A 21,394-nucleotide genomic window follows, 5' to 3' on the forward strand; every position below is an offset into this window, starting at 1 on the left:
TGAGAAACTCTAAGCGATGATCCTGATCCCCTGGGCATTCGCCGATGAAACCCGCACGGTGGTGAAGTCAATGAAATAGGAGCTCCTCAACATGGATCTCAAATCCGTCGGAGCCAAGTCGTTACCCAACCCAGCCACTCTTCGCAAGTCATCTCATCTTCTCAGTCCCAAAGTCCTTCAGGCAAATACACCTTCATCTGAATTTTTTTACTTATGCCTTTCAGCATAAATGTTTTGCTTAGAAATTTATGATTTTTTGTTAGTTTTGATAAGATAACTTGGGTTACAGACATTATGGGTAGCAATTAATGTTGACGATTTTGCGAGAAATTCTAGTCGGCGGCTTTTGAAACTTGGTCAAAGTGATGGACATGGTGAGGTTCCAGCTATAGAGTACTCGCATATCCCTTCGTTCTCGGACGACGTCATTTCGGGCACTAATAAGGTAGTGTGTGTGGATTCATGCTTGGGCTTGATTTTTAAGTATAGGCCAAAACACTCAGAGCACTGTTTGATTCAATTCATATGGATTTCGCTTGTAGCATAATGATGCAGTAAAATTGTTAGGATGATACCAGCGTAAGTTGGTGCGGTTGAGAATTTTATTATGAAATTTTGAAACTATATGTTTATGGATCGAGTACCATTATTTGCTACAGATAACAGCTTTTTCATACATATATGTGGAGAAACTTGCAATTATACTTCCTCATTTCCTATATACTATGTTTGTTGGATATTGTTGCTGATGTAAACCTCAATATGCTTTTGAGGATATGTTTTTAGTGTCTAAACCCTAAACCCAGTTTCTTAAGTTATTTAGGTAAAGTAAACTGTGGGCATATATCAAGTACAAAGCATGCTGAGTTTGTCTGAGATTCTGAAAAGTACAAAGCATTGGGGAGCAGAAGATGATTCGAGAAGCCAATGGCGACCCCAACAAGGCTAACAAGCCGTTCATGCGCTCCTCATCGAGCAACCCCAATAAATGTATATTTAATTGTCTATTAGTTAATTGTTCTATTTTATTGTTATGGTTATGTGGTTGCCTTTTATTTGCAGATTGATTTCTTCACAGAGTTCATCAGTTGCTTCTTCTACGACGTCGTTTGGGAGCTCGAAGAAGATGGTGTGGGTTTGGACGGAGAGCAAGCAGGTCATGACGACCGCCGTGGAGAGAGGCTGGAACACCTTCCTGTTTCAGAGTCAGAAACTCGCCGATGACTGGTCTTGTAAGTTGATTTAAACTTTCAGAGTCTATTTTGATCTGGGTTTTTGCTGTAAGTGTGAGATTTTGATAAAGGTGGAAGCATTAGGTGGAATTGCATTTGGGTTTTGTTGGGTTTTTGCTGTAACATTGAGATTTTGATAAAGGTGAAAGCTTTCGGTGGAATTGGATCTGGGTTTTTGTTGTGAATGGAATTTGAGTTTCATTTAAGGGTTTTATTTTGAATTTGAGCAGCGATTGCGTTGATAGATCCTCTTTTGATCCAAGAGAGAGGGATTTTCGATAGCGAGAACACGAGAGTTGCCACAGTTGTCCTGCGATTCTTATACTATATCAATTCGATGTTTATAAGTAACATTGGTTGGTAAACATTAACTTGCATTAATCAAGTAAACAGGTTTCTATTCATTTAGCTTCTATTGTCATTGTTTTATTGTGTTTTGTCTTAATTTGGAAAACAAACACCACATATTTATGCCAATTGTATTGTATTTTGCTTCTAGTTTCTACTGCAATTAACTTGTATCTACTTAAAGTAACCTCTGTTTTTGTTGAATATATAACTGATGGATATATCTACAAGTTTCTACTGCAATTAACTTGTATCTACTTACAGTAACTTTTCTTTTCTTTTTTGAATATATAGCTGATGGATATATCTAGTTTGTCTGCACCAATTCAGGTCAAGCTGACTGCTTATTAAGAGTTAAAATAGTAATGTTTATGACTTAAAAAGAAGTCTTCTGACCTTTTTTGTTCTATTACAGAACTATACTGATCATGTGGGCAAGAAATGTACGTTTCGGCTTCTTACAGAACTATACTGATCATGTTTAGAGGAATTCATTTGCACTTTCATATAATTAAATGACTCTAACTTGTCAAATTGTCTCCATAATTCTTTGCTCTTGTTGATTGCGATCTCTTGTCATACTAGTATCAATGTCATACACAGCAACCTCAGATTACAGAACTAGATATACCAGTTTGACACTTCAGATTAGTGTGTTATTTATTTTACTATATATCAGCTAGCTATGTACTCGATCTTATTTGGGATTGACTATTATTGGGTAGGCAGGTGAGCTTATGAAATTTGAGTACCAAAAGAAGGTCGCCTCGCTGAGCAAGCTAAAGAAATGTAGTACTAACTCAGAAGCATTGGAGAAATCAAGAGCAGCAGTGAGTCATCTGCATATAAGATACATAGTTGACATGCAATCCATGGACCCAACAGTATCAAAGATAAACTCTTTTACTTTCAGCCTGTTGCAGGGTGAGTTTGCAGTGTACTCATATTTGACATTCTTTGGTTGTGATTTTGTCTGTGGTTGGAGTCTTTTAACTTTGCACCTGATAATTACATTTCTAGATGAGCAATTTCAAACAGCTTATTATAATTCAATAGAGCAAATTGAATTTGATAACATCGAACTAGATTCTATTAATTTTGGTTGCTTAGGTACTTTTGGTTGATCAAGGCTTTGGTAGATAGTTTAATGGGTCTGATGGTGAGTTGTGGGTAGTTGGTGGGGAGGGCAGGTAAAGGTTTAGGTCCTAGGTTCTGAGTATTAATAAATGAGTTGTAGACTTGTAAATTTTGCTAGGAGGTCTTTTCACCCAGAAGCATTATAATAATGCCTTGTTAGGAGCTTCTGATACCATTTTTGCTGCTGTCAAGTGTGAACTTTTTCTGGGTTGAATTATGTTCTTTTGGTGAAGTACAGTATCTGTTTTTAGTTAATGCTTAGTTGTAATATATTTTCCTTACTTCAGATATTTTCCTACTCGAGCTAGATATGGTATTATTCCCTCAAGGGAGGAACCCAACTTTGATAAGATAGCAGCTAGTTATGACACTTCCCTAACTTTTTGTTTTCTGGGTTTTCAATTTTTTTGGTTGACATATCTTAATGCTTTTGCAATTTTGATTACTTAGAAATGTGTGAAAAACTAGGTTATCAGATCCTCTTCCCATGACCAGACATTTATTTTACCTGATTAAATCCTTCATAACCTTGAATTTTGCTTATTTTGTTTGCAGGTTTGGGAATATCTAGTGAAATGTTGCCTAAAGAGTCACTAAGTGATCAAGCATGGAATACCAAGCAATGAAGCAAAATATATTTTATTTCATCATGTAAATTCAGCTAGCTATGAAACTTTATACCAATGACATAATACTTGGATTCAATATTTGGTGGATATATTGGAATTTTATTGATGTATCACATTGCTTTTGGTGTAAATATTAATCATTGTTCATTGGATAATGATTTCAAGCACTAATATAGTAAACTTCACACAATTAATCACTGTTCATTAGGTAAAATGGAGCATTATTAACAATGCACAAAATCCAGAAAAGATGATTATCACACAACATAATTTCTTATGTTAATAATGTTGTCTGAAGTAACAATTTGGATGTTCACACAAGGAATCCTTATATAACATGCAACGGTTCTAACAAACATACGTTGTCTGATTTACAATCACACAACTGTAATAACTAGAATACGTTATCTAAAACTAACACACAACAATAAAATTTCCAAAAGTGAAGTGTGAGGATAATTCATACAACAGATAAAATAAAATGCAGTTGTCTGATTTCCTTTCATACAACGGCTCGGAAACAACTTTCGTTGTGTGAATGATGCCAATGACATGTGCAGCATGACTGCGCGGCAACTGTGGCTGCCATCTGCTGAGAGAAGGCACAACGGTTTTAACAAAATAAGTGTTGACTGTTTGTGATTCACACAACGGGTTTCCACCGTTGTGTGATTTTTAATCACACAACGCTCCGATACACAACGGAAATCGTCCAAATCACACAACGAATTTGGTCTGTTGTCTGTTCACTTTTTTGGCCTAGTGTAGAATAGAAATTTTCCTTGCTGAGATGGTGCATATAATTAACAGAGAACAAAGGCTCAGGACCTGCTTTGATTTACTTTAGCTTATTCACTGAGCATGTCTACTATTGTAGGAGTAAGTGAATCCACAGGTGCTCTCCATAACCTACATCCATAATTAGAAGTAAATATATGCAACTGATGACCTGGAAACTGGAAATTAAGAATCTCACAGGTCCATATGAAGGTGCATCACTGTTGGCCATATGCCATCTGTTTTTCCCTCATAACTCTGAAGTTATTGCTAATGACTTTATTGCTCCTGAGATAGTAGACAAGTTGGCCCTTAAGGTCATTCTTCACTTTCAGATTATATGCAAAATGACTTCAAAATGGAAATACCTTCAGTTGCAGGCTGGCAGTATTGCATAACAATCAGAGATGCTTTGAGCCTTTGATCAAAAGAGGATGCAGAAGTTGGCACATAAAAGTGGAAAGTAGAAATTCAATGCTAGTACCTCCATTGTTTATCTTCAGCCAAACATTAGCAAAGCACTGGCATAGAAATTCGCTACATTTGGAAAAGAAACAGAGCATGCTGGCCAAGTTACAAGACACTAATTCAAAACGTCATAAGCAATGGCACTCTAAAATCAAAAAAAATTCCCTGTTGGTCAGCCATGGGACCATGCTTACCTCCAGTACAAGCATATACATAATCAATATTTGATTAACAATGACAACAGGGCACTAGATTTTGCAGAAAATCACCTTAGAGGGAATTGAATGATTTTGATTTGGCATATCATAGCTTGGGCCAATCTTCGCCCTTTTCACTCTGGCACCATTGTAATTGCCATAGCCATCCCAATTATTAGACAAAAAATGAAAAGTGACATGGGTATGTAGCACTTCATTTGTCTCAAGTATCATATTATATATGAAACTATCGATCAGTAGTCACTAGAAAATGGGAACTTCGTTTCTGCCATTTCCAAATCTGGCCCTGCAACGTAGCATACAAATTCCAGGGCTAACGGTAAAGACCAATTGGAACTAGAATGATATTATTTATTCATTTTTAACACTATGTTTAACTTTCTTTGACATGAATTAATCAGCACCAAGTACATGCTTTTAACAAAACTTAGCAATTGATAGATATGGAAGGGAAATGATCTTACATGGCAGTAAGGGCAGTTCTTATCATTCAAGGTGTAACACTCTTTGGTCATGTGCTATATTTTGCCATAGAAACCAAGTATTTTTGATGATTAATGTAATGCTCCTGATATAATAGAGAAAGCCATAAGCTTTAAGGTAGTTAGTTCTCCATTTTCAGATTCAATACAAAAGTATGAAAGCAAAGCATAACAAGGAAGTCAAAATACCTTCAGTTTCAACACTGCCTCTTGGACTATCAGGACATCACACATCTAAATTAACCTTTCCACATTTTCCAAATTGCAAGGCCGAAGGCTAAAGATCAATGGAACATAGAGATAAGCCACACCCTTTAATTAGTAATCACTATTAATTCTTCTATCATTTGCAACAAAGTTTTTTCTTTTCTTTTCTTTTTTTTGCAAAACCAATTTCAAGTATGATGTTATCAATTTTGACATGTCTCATAACTGGTTACTAAGATCAGGGTCCGATAGCAACAAATATTATAGATGCTGCATGAAAAGAACAGAAAATAACTGAGATACATTGGCCAATTCTTACCTGACCAGGACAGTTGACGTTGTGTGGACAGTAATTTTGATCAATTACAATGGGGTTTTGGACTTTAATCATTTCAAGATCCAGGAATCGGACACCTTGCACAAACCCCGTGCTGGGTCTTGCCCAGGACTTTATCCTGAGACCATTTGTGGTACCTTTGAAAATCGCATTTTTGAGTGTTACATTTTGGATTCCTTCCTCTTCCAAGTCTTTGGCCGGCCAGGCTCCCTATGCTGCATTCACCACAGACACAGACACATAACAAATTAGCCAATATTAACAATAAGGGTCTTAATCAGGAGCTACCATTATATTCACTCTCAAAAAGTCATTCAACAATTAAAATACAATGCCTTGGTATTTTCACACAGAGTAGATCGCTTGAAAATCCGAATAACACTGCTTTAAGAAAAATAACTTCAATGAATATGAACATAATGTTTACATGTATTAATGTATACACATACAGAATTGTACTTACCTAATGCCATGCCCAGGTCCGCATGATATGTGTTCCATCCACAAGTCCTTGGTGCCAGGCCCAATAGAGACACAATCGTCCCCAGTTTTGATGGAGGTGCCGAAGATTGCAACATTTCTGGAAAACCGGACATGGATACTATCAGTGTTTGGGCTATTTCTAGCGGCAATGACTTTGACGCCTTGAATCAGTACATCTTGGCAGCCGTTTATCACAATATGAAACATTTGGCTGTTCAGTGACATTAGTCCTTCAACTCTAATGTCTTTGGAGTTTGTAAAACTCGAAGTCTGCAATTATATGTACAATAATTCAATTAGCTTCAATATCAACACTAAAATAATTAGCAGAGATACGATGAATTGAAAGACTTTGAGAAGAGATATAACTGAAAGACTTTGACCATAAAATTGGTTGGACCCCAAAATTGAAATCTGACTACTTAGCCATCATTCTGCCACAGAAATAAAGAATACTAACAATCACAGTCTATTAGAAATTCAAGAAATATAGAGGTTCTAGAAGGAACAAAACTACCAAATACCAAAGATAAAGCTTTAACAAAGCCCAAAATAAGATACTAAGTACAAGCTTTAATATTAAAGGACAGTAAACCTCACCTTTGACTCAACAAGTGTGTTAGAGAAAGGGTGGTCCAGATTCTTGAGGCTAAAAACAGTTTTCAATTTAGATTGTGGTAGTGTCACCTTTTCTTAGGCTATCAAATAATGACAATGAACTAGTAACAGTTATCATACCATTAATATGCCAAAACTACATGTACAGAGAGATTTACAAAAGAATATGACTAATTAGAAGCTAATTGTTAAACCTTTGATGTTCCACATTGAGCAAAGAAGATGTGCACCAAGCTCTTGCATGTGTCAGCACGTAGAAGTCATTCAAATTCTTCAGCTTCTTGCAATAGCTAGAACCAATGTTTCAAAATTGCAGGTCGATAAGTTTCAATAAGCAAAAACAATACTGAAACAGATAAGGACCTAGATATCATTCTTCAACAACATCAATGTAAACCAATGGATGTTTGAAATTGGGAGCCTGCTTCCATACTTGAGCTCTTGCAAATTTAAGTATTTCCCTAGCTTTGCCAAGGGGTTCTAACTTGTCATCTTATGAAGGCTAGCAACCCATGAATGAGTTACAGACCATGAGACAGCCCCCGCCACCAATCCACTTTAAGGCAATATTTGAGAAAACCTTTAGTAGAAAGACTTTTAACAAAAGAACACAATCTCTCAACAGATTGTAATAACCCATGACCATAATTTCATGAACATACCGATACAAATATAATGCTGAAATTTTTGAGATATTCAGAAATAGTACAAAGCTAGGCAAAATTGTTGTTTAAACACCACAATCCCCTCTCTCAAGTACCTGCATTGACGACATCAATTAGCCCTTCTAACCTATAAATAAGGATTTAAACACAAACAACTTTAACTAAACAAAAAATCAACAAGAACACTAACCCCCAAATCGAAATTAACAGCAAACCCTAACACCCCAAATTGAGTTCTATGAAATCCCCAATCCCCAAATCCATTTTAACCAGAAAATCAATCAAACCCAAAACCAATCGATTTCAAAAACACGAAATTTTGAGGTAAGAGAAGTACCAGTTAACAAAACCAGAGCGCTTGAGCTTGTTTATCTTTTGAACTGGATAGCCTCAATTAACTTGTGTCAGATTAATGGGTTCCCAAAAGCTCTAGTCATTCTTTTTGTTGTAAAAGAAATCGAACCGTCGAGGAGAGAGGCTAAGAGGGAGAGGGCCCATGCCCGAGAGAGAGAGAGAGAGAGAGAGAGAGAGAGATCGATGGCGACTTCAGTTTAGGTTTTGTCATTTTGACGAGGGCTCCTTCTTCGTTTTGGTTTTGAAATCTGATAAAGAAGAGAGAGAGAAGGATTATCTGATAGTCAAATCAAAACTAGAACTAGGCTATCTTTTGGTGGTGGTGGTGGCAGTGCCAAAAGTCGATGGCCGTAAGTCGAGCTTTCCAGAGTGAAAGAGAGAAGGAGAGAGGGAGAGAGAGAGAGAGCGACCCGACAGAGTAAGAAGGAGAAAAAAAGGAAATGCTAGGGTTCTTTCCTTTATATACTACTCGATGTGAAATATAAAATTTGATCGATGGAGGGAAGTGAAAATTGTAAATTTTGGCCAAATGTTAAAGTCAATTAACTAGGGCGGTCTATTGAACCCTAAAACTCAGACAACAGCAATTTCAGTATATTGTCTGAAAGAGAGTTGCACAATAGACAATTGAAAAACTGTTGTGTGAATCAAAACAATCAGACGACATCTTTTTCAATCATTGTATTAATGGTAATTGCACAACAGAGAAGTAATAACTGTTGTCTGATTAAAAACAATCAGACAACATCTTTTATCAACCATTGTATAAATGAACCTTGGACAACATCACGTAATAACTGTTGTCTGAATTGACTCATTCAGACAACATCAAAAAAATCAACCATTGTCTGAAATGCTTTTGCACAAGAGCCAAGAGAAAACTGTTGTTGGATTCAAAAACTTAGACGACAAAATATTTCTTGCTGTCGTCTGACAGTTAAAATGTTTGCTGTCGTCTGATATGTGTTGTCTGATTCCGAAATTGGTGTAGTGTGTAGACTCTTATTATCAGTTGATAGGGTATCCAGATTGGTGCAATGCCCATATTGCTAAACTCAAAGATGCAAAGGCAAAAGAAAATTGCCGCCACTCTTAAGAATGCTACTGGTCCAAAACCAATTATGAGGTAAGGCCAAAGCCTGCCTCCAGGTTGCCTCCCCAGATTTAGAGGTCAATCTCATATATGTTGCTTTAGAGGATGATACTTCTGGACATCCAGATCCACCATTTTCCCTTATGATTGATTCAGGTATACTTAGTTCTCCTCTAAAACTTTTTGACTTTAATTGGAAGGATTTATGGATAATTGATTCAGGTGCAACAGATCATATGACTCATAACCCAAGTATACTACATACTCTGTCTTCACCCCACAGATCAGGTGTCACTAATGCCAATGGTGATTCATATCCCATTATAGGTGTTGGTTCAGTATCTGTGGCTCCATATATGACTCTTGATATTGTTTTGCTTGTCTCTTTCTTTTCCCATAACATGTTATCTATTAGTCAAATTACCAAAATACTTTATTGTTGTGTGATTCTTTACCCTCGGCATTTTGTTTTCCAGGACATCCTCAGGGGAGATAATTGGTCATGGCTTTTGTGCTAGTGAAGTCAATAAAGTGCAAACCTCTTCTACTGATAAGGATAAAGTTTGGTTATGGCATAAGAGACTTGGACACGCATCATTTAGTTATCTTAAAAATTTGTTTCCTTTGCTCTTTCAACATTGTAAGGAATCTGATTTTCGATGCGACACTTGTATCTTGGGAAAAAGTCATCGTGTAACATATCATTCCAGTTTCAATAAAATTAGTGCACCATTTGATTTGATTCATTCTGATATTTGGGGCCCTTGCCCAGCTACTCCTTCTAGTATGCGTTGGTTTGTACTCTTCATTGATGATTGTACACAAATGTGTTGGTTTACTTGTTAAAACATAAAAGTGAGGTTTCTTATGTTTTCAAGATTTTTCATGCCATGATTCAGACTCAATTTCATACTCCTATCAAGGTTTTTCGTTCTAACAAAGGTGGTGAACATGTCAATCATGACCTTCGTGAGTACCTACATAGAAATGGCATTATCCATCAGACCACATGTCCTCAAACGTACACCTCCACAAATGGTGTGGCTGAATGAAAGAATCGTTAAATTCTTCAAGTAGCCCGCTCAATTTTGATCGGTGCTCATATGCCTGAATACCTTTGGGGTGATGCCATCCTCACAACCACTTATCTTCTGAATTGCTTACCCACATGAGCTCTTAAGTCACCCATTGAAGCCGCCAATATCACCCCAAAAACAGCACTTGAAGCTCTTGGACAATTCTTCACTCTTCTACCGAAGATCTTTGGTTTTGTGGCTTATGTCCACATCCCTCGTAATCAAGGGAGTAGGTTAGATGCTTGTGCGGACAAAATGTTTTTTGTGGAATATGCTTCTCACCAGAAAGGATAATGCTATAATCCCTCTACTCGCAAAATGCATGTGACTATGGATGTAACCGTTTGTGAACTTGATATTTTCTTTTCCTCGAAGACTCCTCTTTAGTGGGAGCGCATATCTGTGGAACTGCAGTCTTCCTCGACATCAGAGGAGTTTCATTTCATTATGGAAAAAGATATCCAAGGAGATATTCAAGGAAGACAAGATAATGGTGATATGACAAACTCATCAGAGAACCCCCTTACGCATACGACACCAGTACCAATATCTCCAGAGGATACTCCCGAGGTAAATTCAAACCTTTTACTCATCACAGATAATGTTGTTCATGATGAGTCTAACCCTGAGCCTCATAGTGTCATACATGACATACCAAATCTTAAGTCCAAAGATGTTGTGCATAATGAGGATGCCATACTTGATGAGCCCAATATTGAGTCTAACGACCGTATACATAGGGAAGGTGACCCTGAAACAAGACCCAACCTAGAAGGATGTGAGATTCCAAAGTATCAGTTACCATCTCGATCTACGAGAGGGAGAGCCAAAGTCAATTATGAACCAGATCCTAGAGCCAAGGCAAATATCCCATTAGCAACCATATATGTATCGACCCATAGATTATCCGAGTCATATGCATATTTTGTATTCCAATTATCTACTATTGTCATTCCAACTAAAGTGCAGGAAGCCTTGGCAGACGCTGAATGGACCCAAGCAACGAAGACTGAGATGGAAGCCTTGGAAAAGAATGGTACATGGGAACTTGTGCCAAAACCTATAGGGAAGAAAACTGTGGGGTGCAGGTGAATCTACACATTGAAGTATGCAGCTGATGGAACACGATAGGTATAAAGCAAGGCTTGTCGCCAAAGGCTACACGTAAACATTTGGAATTGATTATCAAGAAATATTTGCACGTATGGCCAAGATCAGTACCATCTGCGTATTAATGTCTGTAGCTGCAAACTTGAATTGGCCTCTCAAGCAATTTGATGTGAAAAATGTATTCCTACATGGAGACCTCAAGGAAGAAGTATACATGGACTTACCTCCAGGATTATAGCACCATCACAAAAGGGTATGGTGTGTAAATTGAAGAAATCCCTGTACAGGCTCAAGCAATCTCCTAGAGCATGGTTTGGGAGGTTCAGTATGGTGAGTCAATGAAGACATTTGGCTACAAGCTGAGTAACTCTGATCATATTCTCTTCTTGGTGACTGCTCTAATTATTTATATAAATGATATGATTGTAATAGAAGATGATCAAGAAGAAGCAAAGAAGTTGGAGGATTACTTGTCATATGAGTTTGAAATGAAAGACTTAGGTGTGGTGAAATATTTTCTAGGCATTGATTGCAGCATCACCTAGGGTGTTATCACCATGATGGACGCCATCCATGGCGTCATGGATATGGACTGCGCTAGCCCTAGGCTGGCGGTGGACAGCCACGGCGCCATAGGTAGCGGCGGCGGTCATACGTAGTCCAGGAATCAACCTTTGATTCGTGCTTCGTTTCGCTCGAAAGAATGGATGTCCGTGTGAAGTCTTTAGTAGACGGATCATCATATCATGACTAGGATGTCCTATCTTGTCGTGACAAAGCCAATATGTGTCTAAATCCAAAAGATCTTCTCTCATAACTCTATTGGATTTAATAGCTCGAATAGTGGTGACATAAAAACCATTAAAGAGACACATAAGGTTCTCTAATATGCACATTTATTCGCAATCGATCATTAGAGGTATTGCAAAAGAACTCTTTTCCGTTATCTATATGCGTTTCCGCATGGATTTCGTTGGCTCGAATAGCTCAATAGGGTTCGATTTGCCCTTGGAGCTTAGAGAGTTTCTGTGACAATAATCAAGGTGCTATTTGGCAAGAGGAATTTGGGCTATTCCATGTCCTTGAACTAAACTTGATGGCCCAGCCATCGTAGTCACGAAGGAATTTGTAGGCAACATCTCTAAGAATGATTGTCTATGGCGGTGAATGGTGTGCGTAGTCCAACTATCCACAAGACATTGAAGTTCTCTAGGATTCATTCTTCAAAAGCTCAGAATTGAAATGGAGTCATAATGAAAAGGACATAAGCCAACGGAGTACGTTATTATTTCTTAACCATTAAGAGAATCTAATTCAAATACTAGCTAATGGAAAACAATGGTAATCGTTTGACTTCTTTCGGTAACTCTAAAATAAATATGACCAGGTGAGTAGAGAGATGTTGATGGAGCAAGGCTCGCTTAAGTACCACTTATCTTAAAACCTTCCTAAACATCATACTCACTTTGGATGAGCCTAGTTAAAGAAAAACTAAACCAACGGCATCTTCTGATAGTGCTTAAAGTAAGCGCGCAATTTAACCCTGTAAAATGTAGTTGTTAGTATAGAATAAGTAGGGATCGTTCTAGCCGGGGATTGAGGGTACACCTGTAATTGCAAAAACAAATAAAAAAAAGTTTAAGCTATTATTTACAAAAATAAAACAAAGAATAAAAATATATACAAATTGAAAGGGGGAACGCAAGGAATAAAGATCAAAACCACAATCATATGAATGAAATCCAATTACAATTCCTATAGTTGATTATCTATGTCATGAGAAAGAAGTTGACCATGTAAAACGTTAATAAGCAAACGATTTCCCATTTTTTACTTTCCTTGAATATTTAATCTAAGTGAAAGCACCTAAATTAAACCTATTGAACATGCAATCATAGTCTAGAAAGCTAGCTACTCAATATCACATTCAACGCATGAAGAACAAAGAAAAGATGTCAACCAAAGTGTCCAACCTAGTATGAAAAAGTTCATCTATTTGCAATCCTCCTTAATTGATTTCGACTTTTGTCCAAAGCCTTTACTACTTATGACTTAGGTTCACAAAACTATTAGGTGAATTGTTTACTTAAATCTAGCTCCAATTACATGCATATATCCTAAGTTGGTCACCAAAGAACACATACATATAAAAGTTTTCTGTAATCCAAAATCAATCAAGCAATCTCACATAAGCAACATAGAAATCAACACAAAGAAATCACAACTTTATTTCAAAACATATAAACGGGCTTTAAACTTTTCCCTTAACGTCATGTTAACTAGAATTCATAACTCTACAAATCAAACAAAGAAAACAAAAGAAAGTATGAAATACACCGTGAAAGATAAATGACAAGCCTTGAGACGAAGAACTTGAAAATCCTTGAAAGCAAGCAATCTTCTAGGGACGACACAAGGGTGGATGGCGGCTAGGATCTTGATGTATTGCATGACTTCTTCTCTTCCTTGCTTGAGAGGCAGAGCTTCTAAAGACTAGAGAATGGAGAGAATTTTGGGTGTTTAGAATTATTGAGGGGAGAGAGGTGTGTTAAGTTGTGTGGTATGATGCTCCTATTTATAGGAGGATGTCCAAGCTTTCTGGATCCTTCTTTTAATTTCTAGGAATTATCTGCTTGCGCCACATAGCTCCAATCAATCAGATAAATCCATGTCAGCATTCTTGTGTCATCCAACCAATGAGAAACCTCCAAAATAACACCTTGATTTAACGGAGATTATTTTTGCATTAATTACATGATTATTTTCTGATTTATCTCCTCAATTTCAGCCAAGAATGAATGTGGACATCAAGGAATGTATCTGGACCTGTTTTCAACATTTCTGCTTGTTGCAATCCCTTGAAATTCTCCTTTCTTATCTGTCGAAGTCTCCCTTTGGTCATAATCATGTCTAGATGCATTTAGGATTTAATTGAGATGTCATTATCCATATATATTCTTGAAATTCGGCCAAAATCAGTTTATGTCTAATACGGACCCAAAATCTGATTTTAACCATCTTTTCTTGCCAAAAATGACTCCCAATCCATATCACCTTTGTACAGGACGTTTTGAGCTTATTCGAGCTTGGGCTCTCCTAGTTCACCCAGGTATCCTATTGTCATCAGGACTCCTAGTCCAACGAGAACTCTTCACATGAAATGTTCTTGAACCTTCCGAAATCTCCTTTTGCTTTCCGAGTTCAACTGGGACTCCTTGTGTCATTAGGATTCCTTTTCCTGGCAGGAGTAGGTTTCCTAGTCCAACTAGGACTCTGTATTTTGCGCCATTTTTCTTCATTTCTTCAAACATGTTTCCTAGTTGGCCCAGGATTCCTACTATGACTGGGTTTCCTAGTCGGACCAGGATTTCCTGGCTGGACCAGGAAAACTTCATTTGTAACGTCCCGAACCTGAATTCACCGGTTTACTAGTCATTTGGACGGTAAACGATATTTACTTTCACTTTTACTGTCGTTTTAGTACTTTTAGTGGCCCTAAAAGTTGACTTTTTGTTCGGGTCAAAATTTGAGAAATTGTTCTTCATGAAAGTTGTAGAAGACGTTAAACCGAGCGCGTGCATATGTGGTACGTAAAAATCGGAGTTCATATGCGAAAGTTATAAGCGAAAATGTGAAAGTTACTGTTCACGATAAGTAGTATATATTTGAATTTTTCACTGTGGCCAGTAAGTTTTCATTTTCTTCTTCTCTCTCTCCTTTCTCCCGCATTTTCTCTCTCTCCTCGGCGCTCTCTGCAACTCCGGCCACCTCACGATTCCGGCCACCTGGGGATGAACGAGTGGCACCGTTGGACTCCTCTACTCCTACCCAACCTCCCCACGGCGGTAACTCACGGCGGCTTGGCCAAAAACGATGCATCGGGTCCTTGAAGTTTACTGTAGCAGTTTGGGGTTTCGTTGATTTCCGGCGATTCCGGCCGTCTCCGGCCACCAAACCGGCGTCGAAGGTTCGGTTTTTGCCAAGGATCATTTTCCCCCTAGCCTTGAGCCATGATTTGCAGTGTAGAGGAAGAATCGAAGGTTTGAATTTCTGGGTACTATTCATAAATCTGGGTTTACTGTTTTCTTAATTGTTGACCTAGGTCTAGTTGTTTTCTCGGGTTGCATGTGGTAGTTGAGAAAAGTGTTTGAAATGTTGAGATGATGGTGCTGCCAAAATTTGGTGGCCATCGGAGCTGGTGGCAGTGGCGGCGGCGCCGCCACTGTGGGCGGCGGTAGCGGTGGCTAGGGTAGCTTTTTAATTTCATTTTCTAGCTAGTTAAATTCTATAATTATCATAGAGCTTGTATGTGAAGTTTGGTGAATTTTGGAGGAGTTTGGAATTGTTTGTGAATTTCCGAAGTTTGAAGTTTTGTGATGGAATTGTGGGAAATCCGGCCGTTGGATTTCCCTCGTTTTCATTGTGGAATATGTAGATTGAGGAATTGGTGTTGTGGAAGAGATTTGGGCGGAATTTGAGAAGTATTGGAGATAGAGATTTTCAGGTTTCGTTTAGGTTCGTATTTATTTTATCGGATTGCCGTTTACGGAAATATAATTGTGTACAGGGCAATGTTGCGAGCTACGGCTAGATGAAGGGACTCGTTTGAGTGGTCGCCAACTAGTACTGTGAGTGGACGTTTGTTTTTGAATATTGATGCATGCATTTATTTTCCGAATTAATGTTTTATTAATTATCATATTATTTTAGTTTCGGATATGATTTCGGCTTTGGAATGCTTGGATTTTCCATCATGATTTTTGGAACGTGAGTTTTATTCGCTTGGATTTGAACTTGTGATTTAAGTGATTTTCGACGAATTATTTTTCCGAGGTGATTTCCGGAATTTATTAATATATTTTATTCGTCGATATTGAGATTTCTGGAATATTTTTCGAAATGGGATTTCGATGGAATTATATTTCTTGTTATTTATTGACTTTCGATTTTGGCATTGGGAATGCCTTATTGTTAATCTAGTTATTCTTTTAGCGTGTGGGACACGCTGTTGCTTTATACGACTTTTACGAGAATTTCCGGGTACGGTTGGGAATCGTACCCGTGTTTTCTTTATTCATGGGACATGGGGAAGCCTTATAGATTTACTGGATTTTAATAGTTTTTACCAGCCATACCTGGGTCGTCATATTTATTGCTACCTAGCCTATTAGTACTCCTCCCTGCTTACTATGTGTTTGTGGGTGAGTAAGAGCAGAGCATGGGATGCTCCAGAGTGTGGGACACTCCGACCCGAGCCTGGGAGGCTCCCTTCTTTCGTATGGTGAAACTTCTTCCCCATATTTTATCGTTGCTTGACTAGCGGGGCTAGTCCGATTTTCACTGTAGCCAGCGGGGCTGGTCTTATCTTCTTGAGAAACGAGATTTCAGTTTTACGATATATTATTTTCGAATGTTTTGACTAGCGAGGCTAGTCGGTTTATCGTTTTGAAATCCTTGGATTTAAAGCTAAATGTGTTTTACCATTTGTGCATGCATCGAGGTTTTTAATGAAATAAATGTGGGAAAGTATGAAATCCTTCTTATTTTAAATTGTTTATTTTTGTCCACTCACGCTAACGTTTTCGTCTACTTTCCCCTGGGCCCTTCGGTTTCTAATGCCCAGTTTGCAGGCGTTATTAGTTGAGGTCGGGCGTACATGGTTCGAGGCATAGTTGATGAATGGCTTCCGCACTTCTTTGTTGGCTCTGATCTATTGTGGGTTAGTGTTTTGGGTAGTCCACTTTAGGGGTGACTAGGCCAGTTCTCGGTAGAGTTATCTCTAAGGTGGGCCCGCAGGGCCACCTCGGATTTCAGGGTGAAATCCGGGGCGGGTCCTGTCATCATTTCTTCATTTCTGCAGCCCTCGTGCCTTTCCTCTATCATTTCTAACGTTCCCTTGCTTCTCATGTGCCTTTAAGCTCATTTCTTCTTCATTCGCTCCATGGTACCTAAAAATAGAAACTTTTATAAAAATTACTAAAAATATAAACTTTCTTAAAAAAAGAAGGATTTATTCAAGAAAATAACTAAGTAAATATGAGGAAATAACAATTAAAACATCGCATTAAAATGCTCCTATCATCTTCCAATAATACTGTGGCAATTGCCTTATTACATTTCTTGGAAAAATAAAGACTTAAATAGAATTGGCTATCTATTGATCCCAGCCAGATTTGAAGTCTTCAACCCTTCACTCTAGATCACCTTCTTGATCTTCTTGTTCCACATAGTAAGCTTCTTTTTCTTCACAATAGGCTTTGTAGGCGGTGACAATATCTTCACGGGCTCTACAAATGTGTGCCCAATGACCAGATGCTCTACATTGAGAACATACATCTTTATGCTCAGACTCTTTTGATTAAGGAGCTTTGAAAGCATCATAAGGATGGCTCTTAGTGTTGGTGGCACCACCAACATGGCCAGAGGCGTAGCCTTCCTCTCTCTTTCCACGTTGACCTCTTTACTTTCATGTCCGCCTATTTTGGCTGTTACCTTCCCAAGTAGAGCGATTATATGGACCAGAACGTCCAGAAGTATCCCTAGAATTAGGGTTTTGCTCTTTGCGCCCTCCCTTAGAGAAAATGCACCCATGAACCAAGGGCAATTGCTGATTTGCCAACCAAATTGGTACTACCAATCCACTATTCATCCCAAATTGGCAATTGCCTCCAGCTTATACAATGCACCAATGAAAGGCAATTTGCCTGCCAATCCACTATTCACACTTCAAATTTGAATAATTCATTAAACTTATAATTTAATTAACTAAACAATTAACAATTAGATTAATCATACAATGTTAATTTAATAAAAAATTAATGCATAACTTTTAAAAATAAATAAAATTGTATATCAAGTATAAATATCGTTCTCGGAAAAAAAAAAAGTTATCGTTATGATAAAAAATATATATATCTATGACAGTTGGTCAGTTACATGGTCAGTTACTTCTCTTGGTTAGTTACTTGGTCAGTTACATGGTCAGTTACTTGGTCAGTTACTTCTCTTGGTCAGTTACTTGGTCAGTTACATGGTCAGTTACTTGGTCAGTTACATGGTCAGTTACTTGGTCAATTACATGGTCAGTTACCATTCAGATTATTTGAAAAAAAAATTCTGATTAATTTTTTACCATTCGGATTATTTTTTAGGGTAGAAAAAATCTTACCGTTGTCAATTAATTGCAGCCATTGGATCACATGATCCAACAGCCACAATTAAGTGACCGTTGCACAAAAGACAGTTAAAAAAAAAAAAAAAAACACCCGTTGGCAGCAGGCCCATGTGGTTGTGGAGCCCACCACCAATGGTCGGGTAATCCATTTGCTAATCCTTGGTCATCCAACTGCCTGGGCAGGTGGGGCCCCCAAAAAACTGCAAATCAGTCCGGCAATTTATTGCCGCTGCATTCCACTTTTCCTTCTTTCTCTCCAATTGGTCATCCAATTGGTTTGCTGGTGCATTTGCTCTTAGTGGTGTGACTATAATTGGACTCCGGAATAGACATAGTTCCCACGAGTCTCAAATTATAGTTCTTCATAAGGATGTTATCATGCTTTTCAGCGACATTCATGGCTCCAATAAGCTTATGAAACCTTGTGATACGTCTTGCAGTTACATCTATACAGTAGTTCTTAGCAACCATCAAAGCAGAGACAGGGAAGGTAGAAAGAGTTATCTTAATCAACATCGCATCTGTGATCTCTTTTCCACATAATTTCATTAAGGATTTAATGCGAAGTGCTTCCGAGTTCTAATCAAGAACTGTCTTGAAATCATATAAGCGGAGATTATGTCATCTCACTTCAAGGTCAGGAAGCAGGGAGTCACAGACGTTGCCAAGGCGTTCTTTGAGTGAGACCCACAGCCTTCTGGGGTCTTCTTCATTCATATACTCGTACTGGAGTGATTCATCCATATGACGAGTCATTCATTAGGATGATGGCTTTCGCCTTATTTGCCTCCAAGGCTGCTCTATTTGCTTCCAAAGCTTGAGCTTGCTCAACAGTTAGCACGTCCTGGCTAGGCTGAAGAATCGTATCCAGGATTCCTTGGGCCTTAAGATGCTAGCGGACATCACGAACCGACTTGTGATATCCAGAGCCAGTTGTTCCCAATGGAGTAAAGTCCAGTTCGTTCAGGTTACTCATCCTGAAAGAGATAGAACAAGAAAAAGGGTTAGTTATAAGAAGAAAAAGCTACCACAAAAACAATAAAAAATTTTGAGTGTAATCGCTCCTAAGAAATTAGGAATTTATGAGCGTAATCGCTCCCCATAAATTCAATTCCAAGAGGTATTGGATTATGTCACGCGCCGAATTTTGAATAAATAAATTCAAATTTGAAACGTGAAAACTCAACTAACCTGTTCATATGCTCAGAAATTGATTATGAAGAAACATTTGCACTAGTGGCCAAAATCAGTACAATCCGCGTATTAATGACTTTAGCTGCAAACTTGAATTGACCTCTCAAGCAATTTGATGTGAAAAATGCATTCCTACATGGAGACCTCAAGGAAGAAGTATACATGGACTTACCAACAGGATTATAGCACCATCATAAAAGGATGTGGTGTGTAAATTGAAGAAATCACTCTATGGGCTCAAGCAATCTCCTAGAGCGTGGTTTGGGAGGTTTAGTGAGTCAATGAAGACATTTGGCTACAAGCATAGTAACTCTGATCATACTATCTTCTTGCTGACTGCTCTAATTATTTATGTATATGATTGTAATATGAAATAATCAAAAAGAAGCAAAGAAGTTGGAGGATTACTTGTCATGTGAGTTTGAAATGAAAGACTTAGGTGGGCTGAACTATTTTCTCAGCATTTAGGTGGCTAGATCAGAATAAGGCATTTTCTTGTCTCAAAGAAAATATGTCTTGTACTTACTCAAATATGTCTTGTACTTGCTCACTGAAACAGGTATGTTAGCTTGCAAACCTGATGATATGCCAATGGAACAAAATCACAAGTTAGGGGAATATCCTAATCAAGTGGCTACCAAGTAGGAGAGGTATCAAAAACTAGTTGGCAGACTCATATACCTATCTCACACACGCCGGATATTGCATATGCTATGAGTGTGGTAATTCAGTTCATGCATTCCCTAAGTGAAGCTCACATGAATGCAGTTTAATTACCGTACTCTTAGTCACTTAAAGTCTGCTCAGGTAAAGGAATTATGTTTTCGAAGAATGCGGTTGCTAGGTACACTGATGCAGATTGGGCAGGATCTATCATTAATAGAAGATCGACCTCAGGATACTTTACTTTTGAGGGAGGTAACCTTATTACTTGGAGAAGTAAGAAACAAAAACTAGTTGCCAGGTCTAGTGCAAAGGCAGAATATAGAGGAATGGCCCAAGGACTATTTGTCATCTGAGTTTAAAATGAAAGACTTGGGCGGGCTGAAATATTTTCTAGGCATTGAGGTGGTCGGATCAGAAGAAGGCATTTTCTTATCTCAAAGAAAATATGTCTTGGACTTACTCACTGAAACAGGTATGTTAGCTTGCAAACCTACTGATACGCCAATGGAACAAAATCACAAGTTAGGGGAATATCCTGATCAAGCGCCTACCAACAAGGAGAGGTATCAAAGAGTACTAGTTGGCCGGCAGATTCATATACCTATCTCACACACGCCTAAATATTGCATATGTTCTGAGTGTGGTAAGTCAGTTCATGCATTCCCCAAGTGAAGCTCACATGAATGCAGTTTACCGTATTCGTAGTTACTTAATGTCAGCTCCAGGTAAAGGAATTATGTTTTTAAAGAATGGACACTTGGAGGTTGTTGGGTACACTGATTCAGATTAGGCAGGATCTATCATTGATAGAAGATCGACCTCAGGATACTTTACTTTTGTGGGAGGTAACCTTGTTACTTGGAGAAGTAAGCAACAAAAAGTAGTTGCCAGGTCTAGTGCAGAGGAAGAATATAGAGGAATGGCCCAAGGAATATGTGAAATGTTATGACTCCGTAACCTATTGAAAGACTTGGGGTAACCTATTGAAAGATTGAGGGTTCAAGCCTAAACACACTATGTACATATTCTGTGACAACAAGGCATCCATAGACATTGCACACAATTCAGTTCAACATGATAGAACCAAACATGTTGAAGTGGACAGACACTTTATCAAGGAAAAGCT

At 38.1% G+C, this 21,394-nt stretch overlaps 1 protein-coding gene and 1 pseudogene across 3 annotated transcripts; one reads left to right on the plus strand and one right to left on the minus strand.

The window, feature by feature from the left end:
- The first annotated feature begins 584 nt into the window (after positions 1–584).
- On the plus strand, positions 585–3,495 carry LOC133707251 (uncharacterized). Of its 3 annotated transcripts, none has more exons than XM_062132809.1 (4): positions 585–990; positions 1,063–1,232; positions 2,306–2,504; positions 3,273–3,495. In XM_062132809.1, the coding sequence occupies exons 2-4, from the start codon at positions 1,221–1,223 to the stop codon at positions 3,341–3,343; spliced, it is 282 nt and encodes a 93-aa protein (XP_061988793.1). In that variant the 5' UTR covers positions 585–990; positions 1,063–1,220; the 3' UTR covers positions 3,344–3,495. The 3 variants fall into 3 exon arrangements, with proteins under 3 accessions (XP_061988793.1, XP_061988792.1, XP_061988791.1); XM_062132808.1 differs by having other exon boundaries at positions 2,310–2,504; XM_062132807.1 differs by having other exon boundaries at positions 585–1,232; positions 2,310–2,504.
- Positions 3,496–3,649: 154 nt separating this feature from the next.
- On the minus strand, positions 3,650–6,747 carry LOC133744403 (polygalacturonase-like; annotated as a pseudogene).
- Between the last annotated feature and the right edge of the window lie 14,647 nt (positions 6,748–21,394).

Source organism: Rosa rugosa, chromosome 4, assembly GCF_958449725.1.
Source record: "Rosa rugosa chromosome 4, drRosRugo1.1, whole genome shotgun sequence".
NCBI classification, from domain to species: domain Eukaryota; kingdom Viridiplantae; phylum Streptophyta; class Magnoliopsida; order Rosales; family Rosaceae; genus Rosa; species Rosa rugosa.